General features: G+C 40.0%; 1 protein-coding gene across 1 annotated transcript in view; it reads right to left on the minus strand.

Moving 5' to 3' along the window:
* The window catches only part of LOC120883240 (multidrug resistance-associated protein 4-like), a 114,067-nt gene that overhangs the window by 85,297 nt on the left and 10,577 nt on the right, over positions 1–18,193 (minus strand). Inside the window, exons 4-5 of the mRNA XM_040267269.1 lie at positions 10,771–10,989; positions 469–558 (exon numbers count right to left, since the gene is read on the minus strand). Of these exons, the coding sequence (XP_040123203.1) occupies positions 469–558; positions 10,771–10,989 (309 nt within the window). The remainder of the gene's footprint in view (positions 1–468; positions 559–10,770; positions 10,990–18,193) is intronic.

Below are 18,193 nucleotides of genomic sequence, written 5' to 3' on the forward strand. Positions count from 1 at the left end.
AAGAGATTGTGTCTGGCTGGGGACCACCCACTTGGCATTATTTCTCTCAGGCTCCCTATACAGAAGGCACTGAACAGGGTGTGGGGGAAAGAACAATCTCTGCCCACAGGCCTTCATCATCCAGAGGAGGAGGACAGTTCAGGTAGCAACACCAACACCATGTGCCAATAAGGTCCATGCCAGGAGGACCCCTAGGGACACAAGTTAAGCTGGGGAGGAACACTGCTGTCTATTACTGAAGTATGCCATAGATTATCTCAGAAGATAAAAAAAAATTCATCTAAGGACAACACACGTTATTACATCTCAGTTGCACACAGAGGAAATGAGAGTTGGATAAAGAGAACCCTTGTTTTAGATACTCAACAAATCCTGGTCAACAGCAAACACAGGTATCTGGCATCAACCATAAGCTAAACCCAGTGAGAAGGACTGGAAGTGGAAGAGGATCCCTCAGGGGCAGCTTACCTGATCAAATCTTTTCACATCGTTGGACAGCAGGTTGACTATCTGACCTGTGGTGGTCTTCATCATGGCCGAGTTACTCAGGCGAAGTGTCTGAAATGAGAAAAAATACTGAGCTGGACTCCTGTGGTGATAACAAGTCACTTTTCAGTTCAGTTACTCAGTCATGTCCAACTCTTTGCGACTGCATGTACTGCAGCACACCAGGTCTCCCTGTCCATCACCAACTCCCAGAGGTTACTCAAACTCATGTCCATTGAATCAGTGATGCCATCCAACCTTCTCATCCTCTGTTGTCCCCTTTTCCTCCTGCCTTCAGTCTTTCCCAGCATCAGGAGTTTTTCAAATGAATCAGTTCTTCACATCAGGTGGCCAAAGTATTGGAGCTTCAGCTTCAGCATCAGTCCTTCCAATGAATGTTCAGGACCAATTTCCTTTAGGATGGACTGGTTGCATCTCCTTGCTACTCAAGGGACTTTCAAGAGTCTTCTCCAACACTACAGTTAAAAAACATCAATTCCTCAGTGCTCAGCTTTCTTTATAGTCCACCTCTCACATCCATACATGGCTACTGGAAAATCCATAGCTTTGATTAGATGGACCTTTATTGGCAAAGTAATGTCTCTGCTTTTTAATAAGCTGTCTTAGGTTGGTCATAACTTTTCTTCCAAGAAGCAAGTGTCTTTTAATTTCATGGCCACAGTCACCATCTGCAGTGATTTTGAAGCCCCCAAAAATAAAGTCTGTCATGGTTTCCCCATCTATTTACAATGAAGTGATGGGACCACATAACACGATCTTAATTTTCCGAATGCTGAGTTTTAAGCCAACTTTTCCACTCTCCTTTTTCAATTTCACCAACAGGCTCTTTAGTTCTTCTTTGCTTTCTGCCATAAGGGTCACCTGCATATCTCAGGTTATTGATATTTCTTGCAGCAGTCTTGATTCCAGCTTATGCTTCATCCAGTCCAGCATTTCTCATGATGTATTCTGCATAGAAGGTAAATAAGCAGGGTGACAATACAGAGCCTTGATGTACTCCGTTCCTGATTTGGAACCAGTCTGTTGTTCCATGTCCAGTTCTAACTGTCGCTTCTTGGCCTGCATACAGATTTCTCAGGAGGAGGGTCAGATGGTCTGGTATTCCCATCTCTTTCAGAATTTTCCACAGTTTGTTGTGATCGGCACAGTCAAAGGCTTTGGCATAGTTAATAAAGCAGAAACAGATGTTTTCCTGGAACTCTCTTGCTTTTCCAGTGATCCAATAGATGTTGGCAATTTGATCTCTGGTTCCTCTGCCTTTCCTAAAACCAGCTTGAACATCTGGAAGTTCATGGTTCACATACTGTTGAAGCCTGGCTTGGGAGAATTTTGAGCATTACTTTGCTAGCATGTGAGATGAGTGCAATTGTGTGGTCACTTTTAGTACATAACAAAACAGAGTGGGTTTTCATTGAGTCTTGCACATCAGGACAAGCAGGATGACTCCTGACAGCTGGGCTCCAGGGACGTGATTCATTGTTAAATGTCTCTTCAATGTGGCAGCAACCACCCTCCCCCATAAGACCAGAAAATGGAGGAACAAGAGGTAGAAACAAAATCCTCCCCCTTATTTCTCAAGGATCTTGGACCCACCCGAAGAATAAAAGGACCTCCCTGGTGGCTCAACGGTAAAAATCTGCCTGCAGTGCAGGAACACCAGGTTTGATCCCTGGGTTGGGAAGATCCCCTGGAGAAGGGAATGGCTACCCATTCCACTGATTTAGGAGTAAACTAAATAATTCTGAGCCAAATTACATGAGAATGAGGAGGCTGCCTTCAGGAAAGAAAATTGGGGATGTGGATTATAAATCTGGAATCAGTCATTAATTCTGTGGGTGATATAATTTAAAGACCTTGGTGTTACTTTCCAATTTTTGAAATGACTGAGGGTAATGTTCCATACATGTTCCTGTGAGGAACCTGTGTTCTTAATGTCAGTTGGGGGGCAGGGGAGTGATTCCCAAGATGGTGGTGGAATAAGATGGGGAGACCACTTTCTCCCCTACAAATTCATCAAAAGATCATTTGAATTCACCACAAAACAACTTCTAAACACTGGTGGAGGATAACAGGCATGCAGAAAGACAGCCCAATCTCTTTGAATGGAGTCTTGAGGGTACTATAAGAGGAGGACCAAAACCCAGAGGCAGAAGACTCAACTCCAAAACTTTAGAACATCAGAGAACTCCAGACTTCAAGGAACATTAATAGACAAGAGCCCACCCAAAAGTCTCCATACCTACACTGAAACCAAGCTTCCCAAGAGCCAACAAGTTCCAGTGCAAGACACACCACACTAATTCTCCAGCAAAACAGGAACACAACACTGAACATTAAAAGACTGCCCAAAGCCATAACAAACCATTAGACACCCCAAAACTCACCACTGGACACTTCATTGCATTCCAGAGAGAAGAGCTCCAGCTCCACTACCAGAACACAGACACAAGTTCCCACAACCAGAAAACCTTGACAAGCCACTGGTCCAACCCCACCCTCAGGGAGAAGATGCCACAATTAAGAGGAACCATGAACTTTCAGCCCGCAGGAAGGGCACCTCAAACAAAGCAATCTAAACAAGATGAAAAGGAAGAGAAATATTCAGCAGGGTAAGGAACATGATAAAAACCTGTCAAATGAAACAAGAGGAGGAGATAGGGAGTCTACCTGAAAAAGAATTCAGAATAATGATAATAAAGATGATCCAAAATCTTGAAAACACAAATGGAGCTACAGATAAATAGACTAGAGACAAAGACTGAGAAGATGCAACAAACGTTTAACAAGAACCTAGAAGAAATAAAGAAGCATCAATCAATAATGAACAATGAAATAACTGAGATTAAAAACACTCTGGAGGGAACTAACAGAATAACTGAGGCAGAAAAGAGGATAAGTGAGGTAGAAGATAGAATGGTGTAATAAATGAAGCATAAAAGAAAAAAGAAAAAAATAATAATAAAAAGAAATGAGGACAACCTCAGAGACCTCTGAGACAATGTTAAACGCCCCAACACTTGAATCATAGGAGTCCCAGAGAAGAAGATGAAAAGAAAGGGAATGAGAACATACTTGAGGAGATAATAGTTGAAAACTTTCCTAGAATGGGGAAGGAAATAGCCACCCAAGTCCAAGAAACCCAGAGAGTCCCAACAGGATATACCCAAGATGAAACAACCCAAGACACATATTAATCAAGCTAACAAAAATTAAACAAAAAGAGCAAATAGTAAAAGCAGTAAGGGAAAAGCAACAAATTACAGACAAGAGGATCCCCATAATGGTAACAGCTGATCTTTCAATAGAAACTCTTCAGGCCAGAAGGGAAAGGCAGGACATACTTAAAGTGATGAAAGAGAAAAACCCACAACCAAGATTACTGTACCCAGCAAAGATCTTACTCAGATATGAAGGAGAAATCAAAAGCTTTACAGACAAGCAAAAGCTGAGAGAATTCAGCACCACCAAACCAGCTCTTCAACAAATGCCAAAGGAGCTTTACTAGACAGGAAACACAGAAAAGGTTTACAAAAGAACCCCAGAAAACAAAGTAAATGGTAATGGGATCCTACTTATCAATAATTACCTTAAATGTAAATGGGTTAAATGCTCCAACCAAAAGACAAAGACTGGCCAAATGGACACAAACACAAAACCCATATATATGCTGTCTAAAGAGACCTATCTCAAACCTAGGGACACATACAAACAAAGTGAGGGGCTGGAAAAAAATGTTTCATGCAAATAGACACCAAAAGAAAGCAGGTGTAGCAATATTTGTATCATATAAAATAACTTTGAAATAAAGACTGTATTAAGAGACAAAGAAGGACGCTACATAATGATCAAGGGATCAACCCAAGAAGAAGATATAACAATTACAAATATATATGCACCCAACATAGGAGCACCTCAATATGTAAGGCAAATGCTAACAAGTATGAAAGGGAAAATTAACAGTAACACAATTAACTGTGAGGGACTTTAACACCCAATTCATACTGATGGATATATGAACCAAACAGAAAATTAGCAAGGAAACACAAGTTTTTCAATGATACAATGGGCCAGTTAGACCTAATTGGTATCTACAGGGCATTTCACCCCAAAACAGTGGATTTCACCTTTTTCTGAAGTGCACATGGAACATTCTCCAGGACAGATCACATCCTGGGCCACAAGTCTAGCCTAGATAAATTTTTTAAAAATGAAATCATTTCAAACATCTTTTCTGATTACAGTGTGGTAAGATTAGATATCAACTATAGGGAAAAAAAAAGAAAACTATAAAAATCAGATATGGAGGCTAAACAACATGCTTCTGAATAGCCAACAAATCATGGAGGAAATAAAAAAGGAAATAAAAATATGCATAGAAACAAATAAAAAGGAAAACAGAACAACCCCAAACCTATGGGATTCAGTCAAATCAGTGCTAAGAAGAAGGTTCATTGCAATACAAGCCTACCTCAAGAAAGAAGAGAAACTTAAAATAAATAACCTAACTTTACACCTAAAGCAACTAGAAAAAGAAGAAAAGAAAATTCCCAAAGTTAATAGAAGGAAAGAAATCATAATAATCAGAGCAGAAATAAATGAAAAAGACATGAAGCAGACTATAGCAAAGATCAAGAAAACTAAACTGGTTCTTTGAGAAGATAAATAAAATAGACAAACTGTTAGCCAGACTAGGAGAAAGAGGAGAATCAAATCAATAAAATTAGAAATGAAAATGAAGAAATCACAATAGACAACACAGAAATACAAACAATCATAAGAAACTACCATGAGCAACTGTATACCAATAAAATGGACAACTTGAAAGAAATGGACAAATACTTAGAAAAGTATAACCTTCCAAAACTGAGCCAGGAAGAAATAGAAAATCTTAATAGACCCATCACAAGCATGGAAATCAAAACTGTAATAAAAAATCTTTGAACAAACAAAAGCCCAAGACCAGATGACTTCACAGGTGAATTCTACTAAAAATTTAGAGACGTGCTAACACCTAACCTACTCAAACTCTTCCAGAAAATTGCAGAGGAAGGCAAACTCCCTAACTTATTCTATGAGGCCACCATCACACTGATACCAAAACCAGACAAAGATGCCACAAACAAACTATAGGCCAATATCACTGATGAACAGAGTTGCAAAAATTCTCAACAAAATTCTAGCAAATGGAATCCAACAACGTATTAAAAAGATCATACATCATGACCAAGTGGGCTTTATTCCAGGGATGCAAGGATTCCTCAATATTTGCAAATCAATCAATGTGATACACCATATTAACAAATTGATAGATAAAAAACATATGATTACATCAATAGATACAGAGAAAGCTTTTGACAAAATTCAATACCCATTTATGATAAAAATAAAAATAAAAACCTCTCCAGAAAGCAGGAATAGAAGGAACATACCTCAACATAATAAAAGCCATATTCAACAAACTCACAGCAAACATTATCCTCAGTGGCAAAAAAATGAAAGCAGTTCCTCTAAAATCAGCAATAAGGCAAGGATGCCCACTCTCACCACTACTATTCAACATAGTTTTGGAAGTCCTAGCCACAGCAATCAGAGAAGAAAAAAAATAAAAGAAATCAAGATTGGAAAAGAAGTAAAACTCTCACTGTTTGCAGATGACATGATCCTCTACATAGAAAACCCTAAAGACATCACTAGAAAATTATCAGAACTAATCAATGAATATAGCAAAGTTGCAGTATATAAAATTAATACACAGAAGTCCCTTGCATTCCTATACACTAACAATGAAAAAATAGAAAGAGAAATTAAGGAAACAATCCCATTCACCATTACAATGAAAAGAATAAAATACTTAGGGATAAATTTACCTAAAGAAACAAAAGTTGTATAAATAGAAAAATATAACACACTGATGAAAGAAATCAAAGATGACATAAATAAATGGAGAAATACACCATGTTAATGAATTAGAAGAATCAGTATATTGAAAATGAGTATATTACCCAAAGCAATCTATAGATTCAGTGCAATCCCTATCAAGCTACCAATGGTATTTTTCACAGAACTATAACAAATAATTTCACAATTTGTATGGAAACACAAAAAACTTCAAATAGACTAAGCAATAATGAGAAAGAAGAATGGAACTGGAGGAATCAACCTTTCTGGCTTCAGACTATACTACAAAGCTACAGTCATCAAGACAGTATGGTAGTGGCACAAAAAAAAAAAAAAAGAAAAGAAAAGAAAAAAGAAAAAACAGACATATATAGCAATGGAACAAAATAGAAAGCCCAGAGATAAATCCACACACCCACAGAAACCTTATCTTTGACAAAGGAGGCAAAGTATACAGTAGAGAAAAGACAATCTTTTTAACAAGTAGTTCTGGGAAAACTGGTCAACCATGTATAAAAGAATGAAACTAGAACACTAACACCATACACAAAAATAAACTCAAAATAGATTAAAGATCTAAATTTACGGCCAGAAACTCTTAGAGGAAAATATATGTAGAACACTTTGACATAAATCACAGCAAGATCCTCTATGAACCACCTCCCAGATTAATGAAAATAAACAAATGGGACATAATTAAACTTAAAAGCTTTGCACAATGAAGAAAACTATAAACAAGGTGAAAAGGTGGCTATCAGAAAAGGAGAAAGTAATAGCAAATGAAACCAACTGACAAAGAGCTAATCCAAAATACATAAGCAGCTCATGCAGCTTAATGCCAGAAAAATGAACAAGTCAATCAAAAAATGGGCCAAAGAACTAAACAGGCATTTCTCCAAAGAAGACATACAGATGTCTAATAAACACATGAAAAGAAAATATGCTCTTCATCATTCATTATTATAGAAATACATAACAAAACCACAGTGAGGTGTGGAGATTCCTTGAAATAGAACTGTCATACGACCCAGCAATCCCACTGCTGGGCATACACACCAAGGAAACCAGAATTGCAAGAGGGCCCAATTTTCATCGCAGCACTGTTTACAATAGCTAGGACATGGAAACAACCCAGATGTCCATCGGCAGATGAATGGATAAGAAAGCTGTGGTACATATACACAATGGGATATTACTTAGCTATAAAAAGGAATGCATTTGAGTCAGCTCTAATGAAGTGGATGAAACGTGAGCCTATTATACAGAGTGAGGTAAGTTGGAAAGAGAAACACCAATACAGCATATTAACACATATATATGGAATTTAGAAAGATGGTAGCAATGATCCTATATGCAAGAGAGCAAAAGAGACACAGATGTAAAGAACAGACTTTTGGACTATATGGGAGAAGGTGAGAATAGGATGATTTGAGAGAATAGCACTAAAACATGTATATTACCATATGTAAAATAGATGACAAACATTGTATGATTCCACTTATATGAGGCATCTAGAATAGTCAGACTCATAGAGAGAAGCAGAATGGTGATGGCTGTGAGGGGGAGTAATCTGGGGAGTTAGTGTTTAATGGTTGCAGAAGTTTGTTTGGGAAGATGAAAAGTTCTGGAGATAAATAGTGGTGATGTTTCCACAACCAGGTGTCACTAAATGGTGCACTTAAAATGAGTTAAATTGTAAATTTTATGTTGTATATATTTTATCATAGTTTTAAAAATCAATGATCAAAAGTAATTTTACCAAAGCCATGGAAATGTAAATAAATGACAAGTCATTTTACATATGATCCCTCCCACAAGATCAAAATTCAGCTGAAAAGAGCATGAAAATGCTGAATGGGCTATTTTAGGAGCAGCAGATGTGCAGCCTTAGAGATCTCCTTGAGACGTGCCCAAGCCCGGAATCCACAGTGTAGATAAAGTACAACTATGAGCTGAGCAGCCTTTCCATTTTTAACACCTTAATCCGATTCCTCCCCAGAACCAGGGATCAGGAGATGGGGCCTGAGTATGAACCACAAACATTCAGAGGGCCCTTTCAGAGCCACTTGGCAGCACTAGCTTTGCCCTAAGGAATCAGCCCACCCATAACCTTCAAAGAAGAAGTGTCTTATTTCTGTACCCCAGCCTAACTCCAGATGCAAGGCTATGCATGAAGAAATTTGTCTTTCCCGTGTTTCTGGAACTACTTCAGGTTATGTCCATAGTTTAATCCCAATAATTCTTTTTTTTTTCCAATAATTCTTGATTTGATACAGGGAGAAACTTTTCAAGAATAATCAAGCTGGAAAATAAACACCTTGAGAGATGTTTACATTCAAACATGCATATGTGCCAAGTCAGATTGGCTTTTCCAAAAGCAACTTTCCAAAGTGTTAGCGGGAAGAGGAAGAAAAACAGGTGAACAATGGCTCACCTGTGCAGCAAAAAGTTAGCTTTGACTGAAGCCTAACTTAAGGTTTTCACTGTGCTGTGTTGGTGAAATTTCCTCTTTATGGGCACCAAGCATGATCCAGAAAGATAAACATCTAGCTAATTTATGGGGAAATCTGGGTATTTGTCTCCTAATAGTTGATGCAACAGAATGAAAAAGATAATGATGACAAACCAGACCTCTGACTAGAGTGTACAGTCACTGTTGCCCTTTCCACATTACCCAGGAGGAAACTGGCTTAGATGCTGTCACTAAACACAGACAGTGAGATGCCAGGGCTCTGAGTTCACACAGCCCTGAGGTTAACAACACTTTGCTCAAGGGAAGATGAGAAGTCATCCTGCATTTTGCCAGGACAAGTACTTCCAAGAAACAGAAGCTCTAGGTAAGGAGCAACCAAGTAAAAGTGGTGATAATTTCAATTTAAATGTTTTATTTTTAGCTTTCAATGAGGACTTTTTAAAATAAAAACTATATATGTTTATGGTGTGCAACATGATGTTTTGATATAAATATACATTGGGAAATGATTATTGTAGTAAAACCAATTAACATATCCCTTACAACATGTTTTGTGTGTATGTGGAACAAAAACACTTAAAGATCTAATTTCAAGTATACACAGTTAAATAAGGATTTTTAAAGCAAATAGCCCAAGGCAAAGAGGTATCCAGGATCAAGTTTATAAAGGGCCCCTTAATTACTGGCAGTATATTTGTGTCAATTCCTTTGTAAAGACATCTGAAATCCTTACTCATATCAGTTAAGATCAGAGTAAACTGTGGAATAATGTTATGGCATTTCTCAATATAAAGTCACTGAACACATCAACATAGGTCTTATGAGAAGTGCTATAATGCAGGGAAGGCCCTGGTGGTTCAGTGGTTAGGACTCAGTGCTTTTACTGCCTTGGGCCTGTGTTCAGTCCCTGGTTGGTGAACAGATCCCACACTCCATTCAGTGCAGAAAAAAAAAAAGTCCTATAATCTTTATTACAGAAAAAAAGGAAATATTGTTTTAAGAAAGTAACTTCAATGAACAGCAACAAATGCTCTCCAAAATTACTAAAACCAATGCAAAATTTCAAGCTTTGTCCTGAACATCCAACTCTTTTCCCTAATACCATTAAAAGTAATCTTAACTGTAGAACACAGTGAATCTGTTTTTGGCATAGATTCCATTTATATATATATATATTTGAAAGTGAAAGTGTTAATCACTTAGTCGTGTCCAACTCTTTGTGACCCCATGGACTGTAGCCCACCAAACTCCTCCATCCATGGGATTTTCCAGGTAAGAATACTGGAGTGGGTTGCCATTTCCTTCTCTTGGGGATCTTCCTAATTTAGCAATTCAACCCGGGTCTGCTGCATTGCAGGCAGACTCTTTACCATCTGAGCCACCAGGGGAGCCCATATGTATTTTTAGTTAAAACAATTATATTGAATATGATTAAATGGGTAATTCAAAAATACACTCATAAACTTTCTCAAATACATTCTTGTTTCCTAAATTTAATTTTATAGATCCAATCATTAAAACTCATTTTTAAACATAAATTTGATGTAAATGAAGGTTTTAATGATCAACAATAACAAAATGTCTATAAACACCACTGAGATTTAGGCAGAGAAATCATTGAAAATCAACTAGATACTTTTGGTACTTATTTTTTAATTAGATTTCATTATAAATTTAGTGGGTATTATGCAACAGCCTATAGATAAAGTTTATCAAAGGTGGCCTTGACTTGCTCTCAAATACTTTTTGTTATATATTGGTAGTTTGCTTAAATGACAACAAACTTGACTTGATACAAATAGCAAGCTCTAGTAAAGCATCAATGATGCCAGTTTCAAAACGCTTCCGATGCTTCAGCAGAGGTACACAGTGAGGTACCAAGTGACACTTACCTTGCGGTAGATCATATGGGATGTGGCCACTCTAAGCCTCATCCCTGCACACTGAAAATGATTGAAGTACAAGTGGTGCAGAATGGCCCACAGGAACACACAGGCACTCAGCACTGCAGCGCATACATAGGCATCATATAAAGCACCAGGAACTTTGGGATCTTCAAAGTAACTAATCATTTTCCCCAAAAGTAAGGGCAGAACTACTCTGGTGCATTCCTGAAAGAAAAAAGTCTCCATTAGAAATTCAAGTCACACCCATTTTTCTTAACACAAGCTTAACTTTTATTTTTGCTCATTAAAAAGCATTTTAACAAAATGCTACATCCATGGCTCATCTAAAAGAAAAATGTACAGATCCACTATCTTCTATAAGACAAGCAGTTTCAACCTCAGGCAAGAATTTCATGTTGAAAGACAATAAAGCCTTAGCATATTGTGCTTAGTACACTGTGGATACTCAATAAATATCACCACTAGCACCTTAGAATGTGTTTGGCAAGATGCCAAGTGACTCTTTGTCTAAGATGAACAAAGAAAAAGGTGGCAGAGAAGGGTAAGAAATTTATTTCTCTATGAACAAGCCCTGCTCACAGCTGGCCCTTGTTCCCATTCTCTCATTATCCCAGCCCAATAGAAAATAAAGATGGTTTATGTACAGGAAGCATGCTCTTGCCATCACCTTCTGCTTTAAGAGCTTTTTTGAACTGAAACATTGGCACAAGAGCTTCTTATGAAAGTTGCTCAGTTGTGTCTGACTCTTTGCGACCCCCTGAACTATACAATCCATGGAATTCTCCAGGCCAGAATACTGGAGTGGGTAGCCTTTCTCTTCTCCAGGGGGTCTTCTCAACCTAGGGATTGAACCCAGGTCTCCCACCTTGCAGGTGGATTCTTTACCAGCTGAGCCACAAGGGAAGCCCAAGAATACTGAAGTGGGTAGCCTGTCCCTTCTCCAGCGGATCTTCCCAATCCAGGAATCAAACCAGGGTCTCCTGCATTGCAGGTGGATTCTTTACCAATTGAGCTATATGGGAAGCCCAAGACATTGGTACAAACACATCCAATCTTTTCCACCCTAAACTGTACATGTCCAGAGATTAATAGAATGGAGCCCAGCTTCAGTTGGAGTATCACAAGGAAACCAGGCTGGGGAGGTTCCTAGGCTCTCGGTCCCAGGGAACACTGTGTTAATAAGTCTCTACCCTCTAGAAGCTGGGATGTTTCTTGGAGTCAAAAATTAAACATGGCAGAAGCCAAGCTAAAAAAAAAAATGCCATCCATGGTTCTCCATCTAACAAACACTGCAGGTGCTGCTTTGGAAGAAATATTACAAATCATCTCTTTCTCAAGGCAAAAATCAAATCTTAAACCAGTGAATTGGGAGGCATTGAGGCTTAATTCCTGAGTAAGCCTTAGGGAAAGCAATTTTCTTTCCCAAAACTAAAGAAACACCTGCTCATCCTGCCAAACAGTCACTCCATCCCACAACCTACCTCTTCCCTCTAGTCACCCCCTAAAGGTTCCCTTCTCCTCTATTAAGGAAAATCAAACACTCAACACGAATCCAAGTCACCAAAAGTAAACACCTCTATCCTCAACATCGTTTCTTCCACAGACTTCTCAAAAGACAAAATGCCAAAAGTCTGGAAATCTTTCAGGAACTTGACTTTTAAAAAAGATTTTCCTTTCAAGCAATACTTTTTTAAATTTAATGCAGAAAGTCAAGGTGGCTCATGTACAGGAGACAAAGCTGGGCCATTTCTAACAGTCAGGAGAATAGGACATAACCCCCGCCACTCCTCACCTCTCAGGGGAGGGGACTGGGCAAACTCACACTGGCTCTTTGAGGTCACCCCACTTACACACCAACATGTGGAAGACTTATCTCTCTAAGAGGGAATCCCTGATGACCTGGGGATGTCTGCGGGTCCCCATGGAGGTGTATGCAGGGGCCAGGCATGCTGGAGACTTGCTGGATGTTCTGTTTTAATTATTGTTGGTTTTTCAAGGGCTCCACGTCAACATCAGCCTGCCATTTGTTTTTCTGAGCATCATAATTCATTCTCTCATAGAACAGAGATTTTCATACTTCAAAATCCTAACTCCAAAAGCCTCACCTTGGACTGACATTGCCTGTCTCTTCCTTCTGGTGCTGCCAGGAGTGCCTGCACTGTGGGTGGTCACAGCACATGGCTTGGGAATCATGGATGATCTACAAGGTGTTCTGTACACCAGAGGAATTAAAAGAGGGCTGGAGGTCATAAAGAAAATGTATTTGCATTTTAGAGCTTCCCAGGTGGCCCTAGTAATAAAGAACTCGCCTGCTGATGCAGGAGATGTAAGAGTTGCTGGTTCAATTCCTGGGTCAGAAAGATCCTCTGGAGGAGGGCATGGCAACCCACTCTGGTATTCTTGCCTGGAGAATCCCATGGCCAGAGGAGCCTGGTGGGCTAAGGTCCATAGGGTCTCAAAGAGTCAGACACGACTAAAGTGATTTAGCAGGCAGCACATCTGCATTTTAGAGAATCCTGGGCTGAGTGTAGATCTTCTACCATCTCAAATATAATGACCAACAAGCAGCATAGACAGAAGATCACAAAATGAGACATTGCTTCATAAAATCAGTTACTTAACTAACATTCATTCCATCCAACTTAGTAGCTAGCTTTAATCATCCCAAATTCAAAACAGCACCTGAAAAAGATCTTTAAAATGTAAAAAAAAAAAAAAGAAAGAAGAAAGAAAGTGAAATCATTGCTAGCTTTGTCATGAGAAATCATTTTTTTGTAACTTCTCTGAACAGTAGATTGTCAACAGCCAAGATTAGGCTAACAGGAGTATTTGTGTTGTATTTAAGGCTTCTTTTGGTGGACAGGAAAAAAAAAAAAAAAACTCTAAGGTAACTCTAAGGTTCACTTCTCCTTAAGTTTTAATGGCCCTCAACTTCTGGAATATCACTGCATTCGAATGAAGAGTTCTGCCAGTTATTACCGTAATAGCACAAAGTTAGACGGAGTTTCATATGCCAGTCAGCATCCTTACATGAGGAATCAAAGCCACTGCCTAGTTTTACACTGTAAACCACCAAGACATTGGCTTAAACAGCATGAACAAGCAAGCTCCCTCCTGAGAGGAAGTCCAGTCCTGGCACTTCACAGCTGATTTATCTGCTATCCACTCAGGGATGGTCTGGCCCCACCCAACTCTCACCCTAAGACCTAGGTCTGGAGTACACCCTTTGTGTGGGAAAGTGTATTTGGAAAACAGGAGAACTGTTCCACACCCTAGTAACTGACCTGGGGTTCTAATTCTTGCTCAGCAAATGCACCCCCAGAACCACAGACATACTGGGTCTCAGCAAGCAACCAGGAGCACTTAGTAACAACATAGAGGACTCAACCTCTGCCCAGATCATCAGTTCCAACATAGTCACCATCCAAGACCCAACATCTTCTCACTGGTCCATGCAGGGAGCCCATCTGGAGCAATGTCTTAAGAGTATGGATGGATTTAGAGTTAGCTCTCCAGGGAAGCCATAAACTCATCCATTGGGAATAATAATGAGGGCAAGGTGACTTACTAAAGGGCTCCTGATCCATCTGAACTCAACATGACATGCTGCCAGTGTCAGAGTCCTAGTCACTTCCAGTATTGTGGAGAGATGTGGTCCAATCTGGACTCCACCATCATTTATGATCCTTAATCTGACATCCTGTTCCAGGGAGTTCTTAGTATCCCATTTCTCATCCTTAGGCCAAGTTCAGGACACATGTGTCTGAGATCATGAAGACAAAGCTCTCAAGATGAGCCTTCCTGATCATGGACAAACTTCCAGTCATCGAGATGATCAGGCTCATAAGTCAGAGTGCCTGAGAGGGAACCTCAGTCTGTCCTTGACTCTTCATATGACCACAGACACAACAGAGTGTCCTCTCTTCTGAAATGGAAGTAACATAATATCTATGACTTAATTGAATTAGCTAAAGGATTTGGTGATATGACATGCAAAGTGCTTATAGCATTTTTGATACTTAATGTTTTTGGAGTACTTACTATTGCACTACTACACTATTAATAGTACTGCTGCCCCTGCCACCACCACTACTACTGAGTATGATCCTCTGTTACTGCCACTAGTACTTCTAGTACTACAGAGGATGAGCCCCCTCATTTACCAGGTCCTTGACTCTCCACTTCTCTGCCATGACCACCCAACAACCAGCCTCCTGAAAGAGGGGCTGGGGCTCTGCCAGTTGCACCTTATGCAGCCCCAGGCCTGGCCTTCCTGGATCCTTAGCAGGAAGCATGACTGGGGCTGGGAAACTGTGGGATCAACACTTCACCCTGCCACAAGGCACTGCAATATCTGGGTGGTCAGAGACCTCTTAAAGGTAGCACTCTCCCTCATATATCTGTCCCCAGCCTCTGGCACAATGGCTAATCCACCCATGTCATTAATGAGAATTCAACCTACCGGGACCATCCAGTCACCAGTGAATTGACAGATTTTCTAGTTTCTTCAGTTGTGCAGGGTGGACTTCACCTACCCATCTGCCTGCATGCTCTTCAGAAGAAAACAACCTTTAAATAAGAGCCACACCTTCCACCTGTAAACCACCTGTAAATCACGACAACTCACCACCTTCTCCACCTAAAACACCCCTTTCTCAGCAACTGTATCTTCCATCCCTCCTGCTCCCACACACTCACAGGCCATCTGTGTCCCTAAGGCAACACTGAGGGACCACAAAGAGCATGAGCCACCAAGAGGGGTCTGCAGCAGACCTCCAGCAGGCTCAGCCAGAACAGGGGAGCTGATGGCACTGTGTCCCCAAGTGAACTGTCTCACTGTGGGATCTTGACCCAGGTTCTTCAGGGTCATGGAGGTCACTGACCTCATGGCTTTCTACTCTGGTTTTCCCTGCACAACCCTTTCTCCACACTCTGCCAATCCCAGCTACCAAGACTCCTCCTTCAACCAGAAAACCACCCTCACAGCCAGGACAGAAACCAGCATGGAGGGTAAATGAATTCATGGTGAAGCTGGAGCTCCTCCACACGGAGGTTTTGGCTCAGTGCCAGCCCTTGGGGAAGTGGGAAGCCCAGGGAAGGATGTGCTCTTGGGAGTTCTGGGCAGCTGCAGCCCAGATGCAGGGTCCCAGGTTCTGTTCCCCTGGAAGGGGAGAGGTGCTTATCCTATCTTAGGAAATCATTTATAACATGTGACCTGGTCAAATTAATTATTATTTGCTGAGTACCTATAATGAACCCCTTATTGCAAAATTCAGACTTAAATTGAAGAAAGATGGGAAAACCACTAGACTATTCAGGTACAACTTAAATCAAATCCCTTATGATTATACAGTGGAAGTAACAAATAGATTCAAGGGATTGATTAGATCTGATAGACAAAGTACCTGAAGAAATATGGACAGAGGTTCATGACATTGTACAGCAGGCAGGGATCAAGACCATCCCCAAGAAAAAGAAATGCAAAAGGGCAAAATGGTTGTTTGAGGAGGCCTTACAAATAGCTGAGAAAAGAAGAGAAGCTAAAGTCAAAGGAGAAAAGGAAAGATATATCCACCTGAATGCAGAGTTCCAAAGAATAGCAAGGAGAGATAAGAAAGCCTTCCTTATCGATCAATGCAAAGAAAGAGAGGAAAACAATAGAATGACAAAGACTAGAGATTTCTTCAAGAAAATTAGAGGTACCAAGAGAATTTCATGCAAAGATGGGCACAACAAAGGACAGAAACCATAAGGACCTAAGAGAAGCAGAAGATATTAAGAAGAGTTTGAAAGAATACACAGAAGAACTATACAAAAAAGATCTTCATGAGCCAGATAGTCATGATGGTGTGATCACTCACCTATAGCCAGACATCCTGGAGTGCAAAGTAAAGTGAGCCTTAGGAAGCATCACCATGAACAAAGCTAGTGGAGGTGATGGAATTCCAGTTGAGCTATTTCAAGTCCTAAGTGATGATTCTGTGAAAGTGCTGCACTCAATGTGCCAGCAAATTTTGAAAACTCAGCAGAGGCCACGGGACTGGAAAAGGTCAGCTTTCATTCCAATCCCAAAAACGACAATGCCAAAGAATGTTCAAACTACCACACAACTGCACTCATCTTGCACTCTAGCAAAGCAATGCTCAAAATTCTCTAAGTGTGGCTTCAACAGTATGTGAATGGAGAATTTCCAGAAGTTCAAGCTGCATTTAGAAAAGGCGGAGGAACCAGAGATCAAATTGCCAACATCTGTCAGATCATAGAAAAAGCAATAGAATTCCAGAAAAACATCTACTTCTGTTTTATTGACTATGCCAAAGCCTTTGACTGTGTGGATCACAGCAAACTGTGGAAAATTGTTAAAGAGATGGGAATACACCAGACCACCTTATCTGCCTCCTAAAAAATCAATATGTAGGTCAGGAAACAACAATTAGAACCAGACATGGAACAACAGAGTGGTTCCAAATTGGGAAAGGAGTTACATCAAGGGTGTATATTGTTACCCTGCTTATTTAATTTATATGCAGAGTACGTCATGCAAAATGCCCAGATGGATGAAGCACAAGCTGGAATCAAGATTACCAGGAGAAATATCAATAACCTCAGATATCCACCCTTATCGCAGAAAGTAAAGAGGAACTGAAGAGCCTCTCAATGAAAATGAAAGAGGAGAGTGAAAAAGCTGGCTTAAAACTCAACATTCAAAAAATGAATATCATTGCATCTGGTCCCATCACTTCATGTCAAATAGATGGGGAAACAATGGAAACAGTGAGAGACTATATTTTCTGGGGCTCCAAAACCACTGCATATGGTGACTGCAGCCATGAAGTTATTATTTTTTTTTTTACTTTACAATATTGTATTGGTTTTGCCATACATCAACATGAATCCACCACGGGTGTACACGTGTTCTCAATCCTGAACCCCCTCCCACTTCCTTCCCCATACCATCCCTCAAAAGACACATGCTCCTTGGAAGAAAAACTACAAACCACCTAAACAGCATATTAAAAAACAGAGACGTTGCCAACAAACATCTGACTAGTCAAAGCTATGGTTTTTCCAGTAGCCAAGTATGGATGTGAGAGTTGGACCATAAAGAAGACTGAGCACCGAAGAATTAATGCTTTTGAACTGTGGTGTTGAAGAAGACTCTTGAGAGTCCCTTGGACTGCAAGGAGATCCAACAAGTCAATCCTAAAAGACTCAATCCTGAATATTCACTGAAGCTGAAGCTCCAATACATTGGCCACCTGATTCAAGGAACTGACTCATTGGAAAAGACCATGATGCTGGGAAAGATTGAAGGTAGAAGAAGAGGATGACAGAGGATGAGATGGTTGGATGGCATCACCTACTTGATGGACATGATTTTGAGAAAGCTCCAAGAGTTGCTGATGGA

This window comes from Oryx dammah, unplaced genomic scaffold, assembly GCF_014754425.2.
Source record: "Oryx dammah isolate SB20612 unplaced genomic scaffold, SCBI_Odam_1.1 HiC_scaffold_24, whole genome shotgun sequence".
Taxonomy (NCBI): domain Eukaryota; kingdom Metazoa; phylum Chordata; class Mammalia; order Artiodactyla; family Bovidae; genus Oryx; species Oryx dammah.